The sequence below is a fragment of the Terrapene carolina genome, unplaced genomic scaffold (genome assembly GCF_002925995.2).
Source record: "Terrapene carolina triunguis isolate 2854851 unplaced genomic scaffold, T_m_triunguis-2.0 Scaffold790, whole genome shotgun sequence".
Lineage (NCBI taxonomy): Eukaryota > Metazoa > Chordata > Testudines > Emydidae > Terrapene > Terrapene triunguis.
The window spans coordinates 2,160,838-2,178,729 of record NW_020665141.1 but is presented as its reverse complement, the minus strand read 5'-3'; the positions used below and the strand labels follow the sequence as shown (position 1 = coordinate 2,178,729).

Here is a 17,892-nt window from a genome sequence, read left to right as displayed (position 1 = left end):
TAGACAGAATGTTAGGAAATAGCCAGGAACTGTGGGTTCTCCTCTCAGTTCTGCACTGCTTTGCTCTATGGCCTTGTGCAAGTGATTTCCTGTCTTTGTGCCTCAGTTTCTCCATCATACAGGAGTTGGCTAGCCGGTCATACAGTGCTTTCAAACTCTGAAGAGCTATTTAATGGCTAAATATAGTCGTCCCTTTTTGCATTCTTGTTCTAGACAAGTGTTTCTCAATGTGCATGGGTTGTTGTGGAGATTGAGTTTGATCTAGCAACTTCATCTCCATCCCAAATCTTGATGCTGGAGAACCAGGCAAAGAAATGACAAGATGAGGCAATAAACCTGGCTTCTTGTGATATCTGGGGTTGTTTTGAAAAGAGACTTCAGTTGTGAATCCTGAAACACACCAGTGTGTTTTCCTCTCAGCATTGGACAATGGAGTGTGTCTGCTGGAGTTGATCATACCTGAGGAGAAAAGTAACGTAGGAGCTCTGTTCTGCTTGGTCTGGTTACCTAAGCATGTGAAGGCTGGATTTCAGGCATTAAATTTCTTTCTTTCCAAACTTTCTAGTGAACAGTAGAAACCCTGTGGTGTTTGTGTTCTTATGCCCAGGATCTGTGTCTCAAATGCAGTATCCTGAAGATTTGGAAAACAAAACCTGTAAATAGATGGATGTGCATCCTAGTTTCTAGCCCTCTGAGTTCATCAGGGGTGATTAATGCAGAATCTGGGCCTGCGGGTTCCTGAGTGTAATGTTTGCTTCTGCATCTTGAGCAAACAAGGAACCTGCAGTTCATGAGAGCCTCAGAAAAATTAACACACTGAGCAGAAACTCTGGCTCCCTTGGCACTCTTTATGAATGCACAGAGGGTGGTAACTGGAAAGACATTTGGAAATGGCTTTTGCTCCCCAGGAAGCCATTGCATATGTCAGTGCTGTACCCTGCCCAGTTCTAATTTGCTGCAGACACTCAGTGCTAGCAGGTGACCCTGAACAGGAGCCAACTCTTGTTACATGTGGCTCGGGGAGGTGGTGGTGGGTTGACTGAGCTTCTGTCAGGTTTTCCTGTTCTCTGAAAACTGGCTGCTCATAAATTGGAAGTCTGGCCTTTTAGATGAATGCTTGGTTAATGAGTGTTGAGTTCCTTCTTTTATCATATCATTTCCATGCAACCTCAATTGAACAAAACTTTGAGTAGAAAAAAGGTGCATTTTGACAACTGCCCCGCTATGTGACATGTCTTTCCACACTCTTGACACCACCTAAACTTTGCTCTCACTTCCCAGTCCTCTCTTTGTGCCTCATAGATGGATAGACTTTCAGGCCAGAAGGGACCATCATGATCATATAGTCTGGCCTCAGAGCCTCCCCCACCAACTCCTCCTTAGTTTCCTTTAGTCCTAGCTTCATGACTCTGCCATGCTGCCCTCTCACTTGAAGTAGTCTGTCCTTGTACGCCAAGCACACTCTTCCCCCATCCTTAAAATCCTTTTGTTGTCCAAGCTTGTAAACTCGGGAACTTGTCATATCATCATGTCTATTCTAGTGGAGGCCTTAAAATCCTTCTGCCAGTCTCTAGCTGCTTCTGAAGGGTCAGTAAGCCTATAGGATTTGTTCATCTTTTCCAAAACCCAGCTGCCGCTTTCAGTTGGAATTGTCTTTAGGCCGCATAAATGCTTGTAGTAATGATGTACCTCTGTTGGTCCCAGGATATTAGAGACACAGGGTTGGTGAGGTAATATCTTTTATTGGACCAACTTCTGTTGGTGAAAGAGACCAATGTCTGTTCCTGAAGAAGAGCTCTGTGTAGCTCGAAAATTTGTCTTTCACCAACAGAGATTGGTCCAATAAGATATTACCTCAACCATTTTGTCTTTATGGTAACGAGTGAGCTGACTGGCAGTCAAGGTTATCCTCTTTTAAACAAACCTCTTTTTATTCTCCCTTATCGCCTTCTCTCTTTCCTAGGAAATCCAGTTAATTAAATGAGTAGCTGTAAATCTTCTGAGTCATTAGCATGGGGCAAATGCTAGCTTGGCTTCTATGCTAGCCTAGCATATAATGCTTCTGAGTAATAGCTGAAATACTGAACTAGTTTGTCCTTGTAATTTTTGTGCATGGGAGAAAGGCAACCAAGTGTGACTGCTTGATTTATACTGCAGAGCACAATGACACTGATGGCCATTGTAGTGAGGCATACAGGTCTTTGGACAAAAATGTGCACAAGTGTTTTAAGGTTCCAGTTGGAAATGCCCCCCATTTTCTAGAGTTGGGTGTCCGATAGTAGCACTGGCTTTTACTTTTCTAGCCCTGGAGGAGTTGACATTGAACATGTAACTCAAGGATTGTCCTAACAGAGGTTTTGGGAATTCTTGCCTGATAGCATGAAGAGAGCTTATGCTGTTTGGTAGCCATTCTAATAACCCTCTGCTTTTCGTGTGTAGGTGAAGAGGTCTGGAGATGTCTGGGCTGTGGGGACAGCATTCCAGCTGGTCAACGACTGTACAGGACTGTTAATGAAGCGTGGCACAGCTCTTGCTTCCGGTACGTTAAATCTAGCCTGTTTTTAGACATTACTTTTTCCCTGTGTTCATCCACCAATGTGTTAGCCTGTATGCTGAGTATTAACACTTACAGGGTTTAAACTGGCTGCAGTATTTTACTGCCACCTTTATGCTTACTCAGGAAAATCTTACAGAATGATCACGTGCTCCTGCTCACTACTATATTCTAATGCTGGCATAGCACTTTGAAACTAGATTGCAATTTTAATAGCCGTTTGAAACAATCTGGAGAAGTGCTGCTTACACAACACACAAATAAAGATTAAAATAAAAATGAAAGCTCTGATTTAGTGGTGATAGCAGATAGGTGAGATGCTGCATATTTCTCTTCAGCTACATCCCAAGATAGTGCCCACTGAACTAGGTTGAGGCAGTTTGAGTAACCGTGGTTCTCTTTGCCATATGTGTATGGCTTCAGGGAGCTATTGAGGATTGGCGGGGAGAGGTGCTGATGTTTCAGGAAGGTTTTGAGTTCCCCAAACATACTTTCTCCCTGTCAAGCTATTTAGATCTACAACTTACCATAATCTCCTCTGACCACATTGCTAGCAGCAGAGAGTGAAGAGGCCTTTGAAATCCTCTGCTCTTGGCAGCAGGATTTCATGCATGTAATCTGTTCCGTGAGCAATTTATCCAATTCTTGTTACATTAGTTGCCTTTTTTAAGGGGTCCTGATTCTGAACACATGCAGCTTCTGCTAACTCCACTATGAGTAGCAGTTGTATAACAGCTGTTGATCAGTCTCTTAAGGTTTTGGCTTTCATTTGGCTTTATCCTTTCACCCTTGCTTATTTTGTCTGTGCCCAGGGAAAGGGGAGTTTGGGAGGTGAGTGATATGTGTCAGGAGAAGTGTTTACTGTCCTGTGTTTTTAAAGTAAAGATCCTACATTCTGGTTACTGGTGTCTAAAAACCACATTGGGCTGGCAAAATGTTTCTAGGTCTGGCAGATCATAAGAGACGTTAATCTAAATAATCTCCCAGTTTGCAAATACTGGAAACTAATACTTTATACCACTGAACCCTGGCTCTCCAGTGCTAGGGTATTTGACAATGACCAGTCAAAGAGTACGGGACAATAAACGTCACAGAACTCTAGTCGTCTCTTGTCCACGCTCAAAAACAACCTGGGGGTTAAGCACTCCGGCTTCCTCTCCCCCAGCCCCTGCCAACTTGTCAAACTCAGATGTGCATGACAGACCAGAGCACCATCACAAAGCGAAGACTTCCCTAACTGATGCCTGTAGGGCTCCGTTGGAATAAACTAACTTTGAATACAGGTTTGTTTACACTTGTCTAAGTGCTTTTTGCTATGTGACCTTTCAGGCTACTACACAAGGTGTGGGGCAGCTCTCAAGTGGTGTCGTAGCAGATGGACTTGAGGATAGGATGTGAACCACATGGACTCTTCATAATGGGCTGATGGAGACAGTCAAATCCTGCCCTTAGTGACACCTGCGCAGCCTGCATGGCCTTCAGTGGGGCTGCGCAAGTCTGAATAAGGGCAGGATGTAGTGCTGTGCACTAGCTTGATTTCCTAGTGAAGAGTCTAATCAGACCATGCCAGCAAAAGATGCCAAACTCTCCCGTCCTGTGACATGCATCAAATCGCTGAGTCTAACTGATGTCGTGCTTCCCTTACTGCCTTGTGCCCTTGACTGGCTACAATACTTGATTAAGCTACTGTGCTGAACTAGGCTACACTGTGAGAAACTACAGTCAAGGAAACTGCCATTCCCTTTCTTCTTGTTCCAGGGTGGGGCTGTGCGCTAAAACAACAAATTCCAGGTTTAATTGACTGACTCGCCCTTTCTCCTCTCGCTCTGTAGCTCAGCATGTCTCTAATCTTGTGCTTAATATCCCAATGCCAAACTTTAAAAGGCCTTTACTGGTAGGAAGCCTCTGGTAGCTGAGAGTTCCGGCAGCTCTTGTGCAGAGTTGTTTACAGGCTTCCTGTGGATTAGCTGACTTTTTCGCCTGGCACATAATTTCCATCGTGCAGATTGGCACCTCTCCAGGCCTGTTAGCTTTGTTTATCCTCAGTCAGGCTAGCCTTCTGATCACACTTCAAGCTGGTAGCTGCTGACGCGTGTGCATCTCTCTGAGGATTTAAACTTTCTGTCACTTCCCTCCTTTCTTGAATAGCGTGCACAGGCTGTGTCCGTGGATTCTGTATCTTCTCTAGGTATGGCTGGAGAGGAAAGTGATAAAGTCCTATTTGATATGTACCTTGGACATCTTAAATTGTGTCTGTTGGCTAGCTAGTGCTTTGGCTTGAACCTACTGAGTTATTGGCTGATATTCTTTAGGAGAGGCATCTGTCCACTCTAAATATGCCTTTGCATGAGGCTATCTTCACCTGTTTCTGCTTCCAGATGTCCCCAGCCACCACTGAGATTCAGTCCCAGGGGCAATGGCCACATGGGGTCTTGCCCAGGTTTCCATTTGTCAGGCTTTCCTTTAGATTTCAGGAGTGTCTGAATAGGCATGGTTGTGTCCCCTTCTTGCTGATGCTTATGTCTGAATTGTTATCAATAGGATTACTGGAAGGAAAATCTGTTTGTGTCTGGGCATAATTAAACTTCCTGCTCTAGCAACATAGGGACACAAGTTCTGTTGCCTTCAGAGTGACTTTATTCCATGGTATGGCTTTAAGGTGGATGGCTTACCCTCTGATCAACAGTAGATAAAACATCAGGCTTCTGATGGCCTGTGCCGCTTACTTGATGCTAGTTTCTCTTCCTTGTTCCTGGCTGAAAATATCATACTAAAGCTAAAAATATGTCGCTGATATCGCTTTTCTGTATAAACAATTACGTTTGCCAGAGGGATATTGCGTGTGTTTGAATGAGAGTGGTGGGTGATCAGAAATGGGGGGCAGAGGTGAGGGAATGTGGTGAGCTGGCCATCTGAAATGAGTTCTGTGGTTTAAAAAAGATAACAGTTGTGATAAAGGATGCAGAGTGCTGTAGTCTCTGACTCTCTTCTTTCAAGAAAGTTCAGGGTGGGGGGGAAAGCTCCTAGTACGGCTTTGTCACAACTGTGTCCATATCTTAATGCTGTCTACTAGTGGGGACAGCAACACACCTCTGTGACCATGCTGAGGGGTAGTGTTGTATTGCAACCTCACTTTTTGAGTAGTTGTCTGGTGCATGCCTCCATTGTACTTCATAGCTATCCCGTGGAGCAGTGTAAAGTTGCAACATTCTTGATAGGATTCTGAATGGCAAAAGTGAACTGACTGGTCTTATTTCACTCTGCATTGGGGAAAGCTCTGAGCAGCAGAATAGGTTCTGAAGTTGTCTTTCTGTAGAAACTTTATTTAAGTGGGTGCTTAAATTTAGCAGAAATTGACTTAGGACTCCACACTTTCCAAGAAAATCTGCTTACCCTCCACTGACAAGTGGTCAAATAGATTTATTTATTTATTTATTTTTAATTCTGTGTGGACAGGATTAGGATTTCAGATGGTTCCAAGGCTAATGTGCTACATTTTGTGCGATAAAGATTCAAACTAAAGACTATAGCAGTGCAGTTTAAAACGTGGGACAGATATCTAACACTTTCTCTGGCTTTCTTTTTGCTGTTTGCTTGTGAATACTGCCGGGTTTGTGTGCGCTGCAGATACATTTGGGGCTGAGATTTATCATGTCCCTTGTAATGAAAGGCAGTTACAAAATGCATCATTTTTCATCTCTACCCACTTCTTATCCTTCTGCTTCTCTTCTCCCCTCCTGCCCCCCCTCCATCTGCATATTCTGGCAGTTACAGTAAGCACCTGGTAGAGTTCCAGGGTTGAAAGGTCAATGCTTTATCCACTCATCCTCATGGGAGTCTCTCTTTAGAGATGTCTCTGCAGTGGATGGGGTGTTTAGCTGTTGAATCTCACTCTGGCTATCGGATTCAGAGAGAAACCGTTCCTAAGTGCTCGTTTGCCCACAGGTCGCCCTGAATTTTCATTGGGGTTAAAAAAAACAATGAAGCACTTTGCAGGTGGTCTGTCTTCTGAATAGTTAGAATTCCTCAGGGAGGGTGTAGCTGCTGCAGGATCTCGGTGGCCACTCTATATAAGGTAGAGATGGATATTCCATTCTGAGCTTTTACTTTCAGGTTGTCTTCCAGGGCATTATTATCAAAGTCATTACTCACTGTGCCCGAAGTGTGCACAGTGGTTTACAAACAAGGGTTGCTTGCAAAATTTAATCTAAATAGACAAAAGCTATGGGTTGGGAAGCCCCTGAAGCATGAGGGCAGTGGTGTTAGTGCACATTTTGTTACTAGAGATGTGCACTGTTTACAAAAGAGATGTTGCTGTTCCCAGAAACATATCTAATAGACAATTACAGATTTTTCTCTTGCTTGCTTCTTAGCATACAGATAAATACATTCAGGAAGCTTTTAAGTCTTTTTGAGTTGGGCACGTGAGTGATGGTGGTGACGAGGGAGATCTATCTGTTGCTGCTTATTTCAGATGTTCATTCTTAGAGCATCGTGCTTATCTGTGTACCCCTATGAGGAGCTGTCACTGTCCCGGCTTGAGAATGTTATGGTTTAAAGTTAGAAGCGATAGGCAATAACATAGTAAACGTGCAGTACTTCACTCCTGTTTTTTGTACAGTTTGAAAGGTATGGCTGCTTGCAGGAGTTTCACTCAGATACATATTGAAATATTTCAATAGCTGATCACTGTGATCAGACCTTCCATTATACCATATGACCTCTGCTAGCCACATCTTGTGTTGTAAATGCCTTGGAAGTACAAGGAGGCCTTGGGTCTGCATCAAGATACTTGGAGTGCCTCCAGGACAAGGAAAAAAGGGCACACTACAGCCTCCCCATTTGCCCAGTAGATGCCAAGCCTGCTCAGAGCTCCTCCTCCTCCAGTTTCTACCAGTCCCATGAATGAACTGAAGTGCCCCTCTGTGCATGGACAGTGATCTGCGTATCTTATAGGCTGGTGGAAGTGCTGAGGAGTCTCAGTCCATGCCTTGTTCACTACCACCCCTGGCATCTAAAGTGCCACTTTAAAAACCAGAGCATTTGAGAATGTGCAGCATGTAACCCTTGCCATTCAGAGCCCCTGGGATTATCTGTATACAGCTTGCTTTAAATACACCAAGACGGTTATTTTGCAGCATTAAAATTGCAAAAAAAACCCCACCCCTGAAATATAAAAATCTGCTTGAGTTCCTAAATCTAAAATGAACCAGTGGGGAGCCTAGAAAGTGATTTTAAGATGGAATTAATTTGTAAATAGAAGTTTTCCTTTTACCTGTCAAGGCCAGAATTCAGACTTCTTTGTTTCTCTTGCAACAGTTAATGTCAAATGTCTAAAAACATTGTAAAGAAAGCAGCCCCTGTTGTGGCAAGTTTGTTAGTGCATTCTGTCCCCAAATCTTGCAGGAGAAAGACAGCATTCATGACAACCTGTCAAAACTAGATAAAAAGATACAATTTTCAATTTGCAAACACATGCTCTAAAGCAGTGGTTCCCAAACTTTAACAGCCCGCGAACCCCTTTCACTAAATTGTGAAATCTCGTGAACCCCCTCCTAAAAATGAATAAAAAGGGATTTAAGTTTAAATTTCCTCAGAGTGATGGATGCCCCAATTGCCGGGCCCTGGAATCTATGAACCTCTGAAAAATATTTTTAATTGAAACTTTTTTTAACGAACATAGAAAAACCAGAAACCAAAAATGTTTCTGTAAAATGTTTTTTTGGCTTTTGTTTAAAAAAAAATGGTTTCGAATAAAAATAAATTCATTTTTGGTTTTCAAAAATCAGAAAAATGTTTCATGAAAACAGTTTTTGAAAATGGAGCATTTTTCCTTTTCAGTTTTTTGTAAATTTTTCTTGGGGAATTTTGAAAAATGTGAAAAAAATTCAAAACTTTCTGTGAAAAATGCTTGGTATTTTTCACCCACCTCTAATTTTGGGTGAGGTTGTGGCTGGTGGTAACAAGGAGACGGGAGGGGCTCAGGCTGCCGGCTCCCTGGCTGACAGGGGAGGGGCTCAGGCTGCCTGCTCTCCACAAGGCTCAGGCTGCCGGCTCCCTGGCTGACAGGGGAAGGCTCAGGCTGCCAGCTCAAACTGCCCGGCCCTGCTCTCCCTGGGGCTCGGGCTGTCTGCCCTGCAACTGGGTCCCAGCAGAGTCCTCTGGCCGCCATTAATGAAATTTTTCTTGCGAACCCCCTGAAACGTCCTGCGAACCCCACTTTGGGAACTACTGCTCTAAGGCCACCTATGTGAATTATTTAGGATCTTAAATAGTCTTGTTTTTTTTAGACTTCAAAAATTCACAAACTGGAAACGTTGGCCCCTGCCACAAAACCCCACAATGCATGATGGCCCACCTAATTTAGCTGTGGGAATGTTAACTTTAGAATTTCTTGACTCTTGTATGTTCTCACCTTTAGTGCAACTTGTTTGTCCAGCAGAGATTAGTGGTATCTGCAAAATTACCTGGGGAAGATTAGTGGTTCTGACCAGGAGTTCAGATCTAAAACCTGAGACATGTAATAAACAGATTAGCACCTCTTTGAGAGAAACCCTTTTATCAGAGCTATAATGTTCATAATTGAGTGATAAAACAATTGAGAAGGGAAGTAACTCTGTTCACAGAATTCTGTGGGTGAAGAGTAACTGCTGCTGCCTGATGGCCAGGACTTGTTTTAAAAAGTGGAATTATCTTCTTGATAAGATGTTTCCTGTTTAAACAGAAGATTAAATATATGTCCCTTGGCTTTAAGGAAACCCCAGACAAAAATCTCTTCCCAGTTTCTTAGCTGTCTGGGTGGCTTTTATTACTTTGAAGTTGGGTTTTATCTGCTGGCTTCTTTCACAGACTAGTAGGCTCCTTATCACATCTCTGGATCAATCTTCAAAGGTTCAGTCTGAAGAGCTGAGATTTATGGGGTCACGTGGACTTGACCATGGAGGGGGTTCAGCCCATGACAGCGGCATTAAGGGGACTGCTTTTGTCACGAGGTGATATGCAATGGGAGGAGGGGCTCTCCAGTTTTCCATGGTGACGCTTATTCTGTGGTGTAGCGTTGATAGTAAGGGGGCACCGGGATGTGAGCACTGGCCCACTTTCAGCACACAATGTATGGGGAATGTGGGAGAAAGGAGTGCATTCCTAGACACAGACTCACAGCATTGCTGCTTGCAGTGAAGCTGTCGGAAATGTCAGAAGGAATTAGACCTGCATCAGAATTGATGGCTGCATCAGGCTTTACAGCCCTGGTTCTTTCTGCACTGTCTTAATCTGTTAAAAATCAAACTGAGTAGGAGAAACTGACCGTTTCAGGCTCCTTTTTCCCATAAATGTAGCTGCATCTTGTCATTACAAAAATTAGGTGCCTGACTCTCTAGTGGAGTTGAAACGCCAGCCACAGCTGTCAAACCTGCAGCCAGTGCCTCCATTGAGAGAGTGCCAGCTGTGTGAGATGGAGGATTTTCAGTCGGAGCAAATCTGGGAACTTTCATCTCTGGTGCATGGCTGGGTTTTGAGACTCTTGTGAGAATGGCAGGTTTTACTGACTGCACAAATATGGGAGGGCTAATAGCAGCAGTAGCATGTGTAACAGGCTAGCCACTCAACAGAGCACTGTACAAACACCAGTGCTTTGTGTTGGGTAGACCAGGGCTCTGAGTAGAACTCTCTGTTCACTGTTCAGTCAGTGGCATGGACAAGGCAGAACAGGCTGAAGCAGTTCTCTGTGCAGCTGTTGCAGGTTTAAGTCAAGGATCGAGTGACTTGTTTGTTCTCGGATTAACCAATCTTTGACCTGTTTTAATGTTACATCCTACACTGCCATTCAGAAGCCTGGGCTGGGTTAAACTGCCGGACCTGGTCTTCTCTTTCTGCTCTGAGGCAGCTGAGGCTGTATCTTTGGGGGCAGATTAGCCTTCCTCAGAGTGAAGGGCACTGTGCAGCAGAGAATCAACAAGCAGGTTGGAGGGACTGGAAAGGGTGGAACGTGCACACACCACTGTGATCTAGGAAACTGCGATAAGCATTTATCTGACATAAGCAGAGGCTTAACTCTCTGTATTTGACTCTGCCTTTCTTGACTTCAGTATCCGTACCATTACTGTGCCGAGAAGAGCTGTGTGTTCACAGACTTGGCTTTTATTGTAACAGAAGTTTCAAACCTTTCAGGGTGTCTGTCACGTAACCTCTCTCTGGAGTCTGAATCACAGCTCCACCCCTGGTGAAAAGGGTCTATTTCCTTGGTGCTTCTAACCACCCATGTTCCTTTTGTAAAGGATGACTCCTCCTCCCCTCCCACCCTCAGGAGGGTGGAACCAAAGAAGGAAAAACTAACTTGACAGCAGTTCGTTCTTGCAAACTCTACCAGCTCCCGCACAAGAATGTCCGAATTTTAGCAAGGTTAGTGGTTACGCTATCCCACCCAAGGGTGCAATTGCTGCTGAGTGGAGGAGGAGATGGTTACAGCCATGGGAGCCAGGAAAGATCTGAAAAGAAATGAGTGGCTGAGAGACCTGGCACTCCTTAGGCAGTTTCAGAGAGGGGAGAGGAACCTGAATCAGCGCAAGGTGAAGTGAGACCTTCCAGCTGCCATGCTGGCCAAGTGGAGTTGTTCAGAGGCAGTTGGACAGGTTTGCGACCGAGCCGGTTTATCCAGTGCTTGAAGATGGGAAGTTACTTGTCTGCCCCAGCTTATTTCACTCCCAAGGAGCCCTTTCGGTAAGTTTTTATTATTTCCCTCCGGGCCTTGTCTCCACTTGGCACCCTGTAATGTCGTCCTGGGCGCCTTGTGTTTGAGGTTCTCGGAATGAACTTTAGCTGCTTGTGTGTGGGGAGCAGCAGGCCTGAAGCTAGGAGCTCTATGACTTGTGAACTGGGGGGGACTAGGCAGAGTTATTGAAAACTAATCTGTATCCATGTTCTTATTGATAAGAGGGTGTGGCATGTGTGCATATCTGTTCTGTAATGCTGTGTTTATGTGCACAGCCCAAGTGTGTACTGGCAGGCTCCCTTTCAGATTCAAACCATAGACGTCTGCTTCCTCACTGCCTCCCAGGCAGCAGCCAGAAAGAATAGGCTTTTATGGAAAGTTCCTGGTATACAGAAAGGGAGACTGTGTTCATGGGAATGACACAGAATATGAGGTCCTTGAGTGCCATATGCTTCTCACTGGGATGAGTTTGGGAAGGTAACATAATCCATAGGCAGCAGTGTGTGATCATATCTAATGAATGAAATCAAGTGATTTGCAGGCAAGAAGTAGTTACAGTAAATGCCTGGTTATCTTGGAATGAGCTCTTATCTCAGATGTTTTGCTTATGTTAACCCCTTTTGTTTATCTGAATGTCCAAATTCTTCCTCAACCCCGAGTCATTTAAATGGATTGGAGATGGCTCCAGAGCAAGGCCTTGATTGCACTAGTTTCTCCATGTTAGCCAGCCAAGTTTGAAATTAGTCTCACAAACATAGTTGTGGTGGCCAGTAAGGCTTGGGAAACTCTGCTAAAACAGTCTTAAAATCCTCAAGATTCAAGTTCCTATCTCATGTGGAACAAGGGCAGGCCCATTGAGACAGGACAGACCTAACTTCACAGGCAGGCTTCTAAAAACCCATTTCCTACCATTGGGAGGAAGTGCAGTCAATACTAGTAAAAGACATGTATGGGAATTATTCACAAATACATGCTCCACTTGCTGGTGCCTAAAGGAAGTGCCATGGGAGAGGTGCATGTGGAAGCAGAGCTTCCATGCCCTGCCTTCTGTCTGTAGCACCTTGGATATGCTTTCTGTTGTCTCTTTGCCCTGGAGGTTTCTGGGGCATTAGCCAGTGTGCGCACTTCAGCTAGGTCCTGGGTGAGGAGGTGGTTAGGTTCAGTTTTAGGGAAGCGCTATGTTCTGGAAGTGTCCTCCTCTCTGCATGCCAGTTCTTTCCCTTCCCCACCTTTGGAGATGTAGACCTGGAGTAAGGGTGACCACATGTCCCAATTTTTATAGGGACAGTCCCGATATTCGGGGCTTTGTCTTATATAGGCACCTATTACACCTCACCCCATCTCGATTTTTCACACTTGCTATTTGGGCACCCTATCTGGTGTAGGGTTAACATGCCTCACCTGATGATCCACGAGGGGTTTCCATTAGTGACCTTTACTGAGAGGGTGCAGCCATTTCAGTGCTAGTGTGAGGTTTCTCTTCATTAAGATACTGGCTTCCTTTTGGATGTAAAGGAGACTTTGCCTTTGAGCTGAATTTTCCCCCTCACCGTTGGTCAAGTTGGTTTCTTGTTGTCTGATCCATTTAGCATCCCCCCCAAAACCAAATGGGCTGCAAGTGAGAGTTTCTGACATCTCTGTGCCTGCTCAGTTACAGAACTCAGCAGCATGGACACAGTAACACCCAGATCCACACCAAGATGTGACCTGTTTTCCAAGTACCATGGAGGCCTAAAGCAGACCTCTGGAGTTGTGTGTGACTGTTCCACTTTGACCCATAAAACCCCCATCACAGTTGAAATTGCATCTATCCTGTGGGGCTGGCTGGGCTTGGCTCCTTGCTCCGGGCACTCTGACCTGGCCACTGCCTGTGGAGTCAGTGCTGCTCTGAATTGGCCTGGCCTGGCTCCCCTAATAGGGGGTCGTTGGGCAGCTGGGCTTTGAATGGCACGGCAGGGTGAGTGGTGGGGCAGGCTTGCTCAGCAGTTCCTACTCCCTGGAGGCAGAACTCATCCCGTGTTGACTACTTTAAATGTTGGGAGGTATGCCTAAAGCGTAGGGACTGGTGGGGATTGGGCATGCAGGTCAGTTACACATGAAGCTGACACTCACGGATGTAACTGACCTGCCCTCCTTCTGGGGCCACTGATTCTCTTGCTGCCTCTTTCCCCTCACTCCCATGTGAGGTAAACAAAGGTGCAGCCTCCCAGAGGCAGCTGTTAAAGGACTATATATTTTATAAAATAATTCAATAAATGGTCATTTTTAATATGGCTTTAGCAAAGTTCTCTAGAGTCTTAGGAATGATGGATGGGGAAGGGAAGGAGTTGAGTATGGAGTGGCACACACTTCTCTGGCTGTCACTGCCTGCCAGTTCAGCTGTAGTTTAGTGTTCTTGATTATATGATTGCCATGGAAGCAGCTCCAACGCCTTGAAGTGCAGGGCTGTGGCATCATTCAATGAGTAGGTCGGAGCTACCAGTTTAAAGCCTCTGTTCACATGTCATGGTTGTAAGTGATGGCAAAGGCAGCATCAAAGCCTCTTGAATTTCTTTAGAAAAAATATAGGAGGCATTGGGATCCCTAAGAACCCCAGCTCTTCCCCCTCCATAAGGCCCATGTTATGGCACCCTCCCTTTGAGTAGAGGTGGTTGCAGCTCCCTGGGATACCTGCCAACGTTGCTCCATCAGTCACTAGAACACTTGGAGGGTCATCTGTTCTCCTGGGGTTTGAACATGCTGCTCCCACGGTGTTCCTAACCTGTGGGAACTCAGTGTCCAAACTGACTTCACCTAATCCCTTGGCAGCCTGTTGTGTTGCCCCAAGCCAACCTTATTCATCTAAACCCCAGTAGTGTTGGATTTTCACACTTAGTGGAGAAGTGGCTGTGCTTTTCAAGAACACGTTTGGTCTGCTGATGTGGGGATGGGGGATTTTCACATGTGCAGTGAAGACCTTCCCTTGTTAGGCCTAGAGGATTGTTGCAGCCCTCATCTCCTACTTTGCCACTGCAGGAGTAGATAAGTATCCTCACCATTAACCATGTCCAAAAATCAAGAATCTTGTTAGGGATGCTGGAACAATTTGTATAGAGGGGGTGCTGAAAGCCATTGAACCAAACTGTAAACCCTCTATATCAGAGGTGGCCAACCTGAGCCTGAAGGAGCCAGAATTTATCAATGTACACTGCCAAAGAGCCACAGTACTATATCAGCAGCCCCCCATGAGCTTCTCCCCTTGCTCCCAGTGCCTCCTGCCCACCAACAGCCCCGCCGATCAGCGCCTCCCCCTCCCTCCCCGCACCTCCTGATCAGCTGTTTTGTGGCATGCAGGAGGCTCGGTGGGGGAGGGGGAGGAGTGAGAGCATAGCAGTCTCAGGGGAGGAGACAGGAAGGGGTGGAGTGGGGCAGGGCCTGTGGCTGAGCAATGAGCACCCCCCAAGCACATTGGAAAGTTGGCACCTGTAGCTGCAGCCCTGGAGTCGGTGCCTATACAAGGAGCCGCATATTAACTTCTGAAAAGCCACAGATTGGCCACCCCTGCTCTATACGATGGAAATCGCTTCAAGCAGCACCTCCAGCACCCCTAGTTCCAGACTCTATGAATCTTGTCAAATATGATCCCATGTTTGGAGAAGTGCTCTGCAGCTCCAGAAAAATGGACTGATTAAGAACTGTTCATGGAGATTTACTTCCCTTACCTGGGGCTCAAGCGTTGTACCCGATGGAGTGAGAAGAGAACCCGCCTGAACTTGGTGGGGTTATTAGCAGCAGCCAGCCAGCAAGGGGACATGATCAGGTGTAAGCTGTGGTGGTTTCCAGTCCCTGAGGAATCAGTCATGTTTTGGGTACTCTCTCAATACAGTGGAGAAAAGTAAATCTGGGATTAGACCTTTCCATTGTCCATATCCTGAACAGAAGAGTGAAATCTGCCTTGCTTCTGGATGTGGTGGCCTAGAAAGATAACCCATAAACCAACAGTGCTAAAGTTAATGCACATCAAGTGAGATGGAGGGGAGTTTGTCCCACTATCTTGCATGAGTAAAGCTCCCCTCTTAATCTTTCCAACTGGGGACTTGAGGGTCACATGGTGCCTCTGTAGCCTGGCCAAGGACATGATTTTAGTCAAAGGGTTGGTTCTGGTGACCAGCTCTATGCTGTGCACAAATTTTCAAAATTTTAAAGCATCTTCCTTATTAGAACATATAAAGTGTAATGGTGGCAGAAGGGGCTGCGTTGCAGTGTGTTGTTCAGTGAGGTGTTCTTCTTACCAATAATGACTCATGACTGAGGCAGCCAGTTAGCACCGTTGAACAAAGTCTTGTCTCTGGGACCTGACACACTTATTGTTGCCTCATTGTTCTGGGTGGGGTGTTGAGCCTTTAGCTGCAAACTTATCTTGCCCAGATTTGTTTAATCACATAGCAAAGAGCTGACTGCTTACAGACTCCACCCCCTTTCACCTTCCCTTTACTATGAATATGTTGCAACAGCAGTATCCAGAGTTCCTATTTCCTGGTAAAAAGAGCAGGAGTACTTGTGGCACCTTAGAGACTAACAAATTTATTTGAGCATAAGCTTTCGTGGGTTACAGCCCACTTCATCAGATGCATGTAGTGGAAAATACAGTAGAAAGATATATAGATATTCTCTCACACACACACACGCGCGCGCACACACACACCCACCATGAAACAATGGGTGTTACTATACACACTATAAGGTGAGCTTATAGTGTTGCTCTTAGTCACCACTTGCTCTTCTCCCTCCCACCCCCTTGATCATTCAGTCAGGGGTGCTTACAGCAAATGAAAGCCAAAGGCTAGCAATTGAAGGAAAGACATTGTTCTGATGCCCTGCAGGTGGAGTGTATGCATACCATTATGAGGGTGTAACTCTTAGGCCTTGGCTACACTGGCGCTTTACAGTGCTGCAACTTGCTCGCTCAGGGTTGTGAAAAAACACCCCCCTGAGCGCAGCAAGTTACAGCGCTGTAAAGCACCAGTGTAAGACGTGCCCCAGCGCTGGGAGCCGTGCCCTTCAAAGCGCTGCCGCGGGAGTGCTTTGGAGTTTCAAGTGTAGCCAAGCCCTTACAGTGCCCCAGATCTGGAGGTTGTAATAACAAATGCACTGTGCATCTTAAGGCACAAAGACTCTCCTCCTGCTAATGAAATTGGCAGGGCCTATTGCACATATCAAAGCTCTGTCCCCTCATGAGGGAAAAGGATTTGCAGCTCCCCAAGCTGGGAGAATCTCTACTTTCACAACATTCATGAACTACACCTCTACCCCGATATAACGCTGTCCTCGGGAGCCAAAAAATCTTACCGCGTTATAGGTGAAACTGCGTTATATCGAATTTGCTTTGATCCACTGGAATGCACAGTCCTGCCCCCCCAGAGCACTGCTTTACTGTGTTAAATCCGAATTTGTGTTATATTGGGTCGCGTTATATCGGGGTAGAGGTGTATTAATCTAGTTTGGGAGGAGGAGTTTATTCATCCATAGTGGGGGAAATGGTTCCAAATACCTTTTACAATGAAGTCACTTCCTTCAAACCACTGGCTATCTGTAAGCAATTTCACCTTTCAGAGTAGCAGCCGTGTTAGTCTGTATCCGCAAAAAGAACAGGAGTACTTGTGGCACCTTAGAGACTAACAAATTTATTAGAGCATAACCTTTCGTGGGCTACAACCCACTTCTTCGGATGCATATAGAGTGAAACATATATAGTGGAGATATATATATATACACACACATACAGAGAGCATGAACAGGTGGGAGTTGTCTTACCAACTCTAAGAGGCCAATTAAGTAAGAGAAAAAAAACTTTTGAAGTGATAATCAAGATAGCCAAGTACAGACAGTTTGATAAGAAGCAAGTGTGAGAATACTTACAAGGGGAGATAGATTCAATGTTTGTAATGGCTCAGCCATTCCCAATCCCTGTTTAACCCTGAGTTGATTGTGTCTAGTTTGCATATCAATTCCAGCTCAGCAGTCTCTCGTTGGAGTCTGTTTTTGAAGTTTTTCTGTTTTAAGATAGCCACCCGCAGGTCTGTCATAGAATGGCCAGACAGGTTAAAGTGTTCTCCCACTGGTTTTTGAGTATTATGATTCCTGATGTCAGATTTGTGTCCATTAATTCTTTTGCGTAGAGACTGTCCGGTCTGGCCAATGTACATGGCAGAGGGGCATTGCTGGCACATGATGGCATATATCACATTGGTAGATGTGCAGGTGAACGAGCCCCTGATGGTATGGCTGATGTGATTAGGCCCTGTGATGGTGTCACTTGAATAGATATGTGGACAGAGTTGGCATCGGGCTTTGTTACAAGGATAGGTTCCTGGGTCAGTGTTTTTGTTCAGTGATGTGTGGTTGCTGGTGAGTATTTGCTTTAGGTTGGGGGGTTGTCTGTAAGCGAGGACAGGTCTGTCTCCCAAGATCTGTGAGAGTAAAGGATCATCTTTCAGGATAGGTTGTAGATCTCTGATGATGCGCTGGAGAGGTTTTAGTTGGGGGCTGAAGGTGACAGCTAGTGGTGTTCTGTTATTTTCTTTGTTGGCCCTGTCTTGTAGGAGGTGACTTCTGGGTACTCGTCTGGCTCTGTCAATCTGTTTTTTCA

At 45.4% G+C, this 17,892-nt stretch overlaps 1 protein-coding gene across 2 annotated transcripts in view; it reads left to right on the top strand.

Annotated features, from left to right (window-relative positions):
* The window catches only part of LIMK2 (LIM domain kinase 2), a 45,376-nt gene that overhangs the window by 4,057 nt on the left and 23,427 nt on the right, over positions 1 to 17,892 (top strand). Inside the window, exon 2 of one of the 2 annotated variants that reach the window (XM_024198011.1) lies at positions 2,440 to 2,539. In XM_024198011.1, coding sequence (XP_024053779.1) covers positions 2,440 to 2,539 — 100 coding nt within the window. Of the gene's footprint in view, positions 1 to 2,439; positions 2,540 to 11,219; positions 11,273 to 17,892 lie in introns of those variants that run through there. The other variant, XM_024198012.1, reaches the window with a different exon arrangement.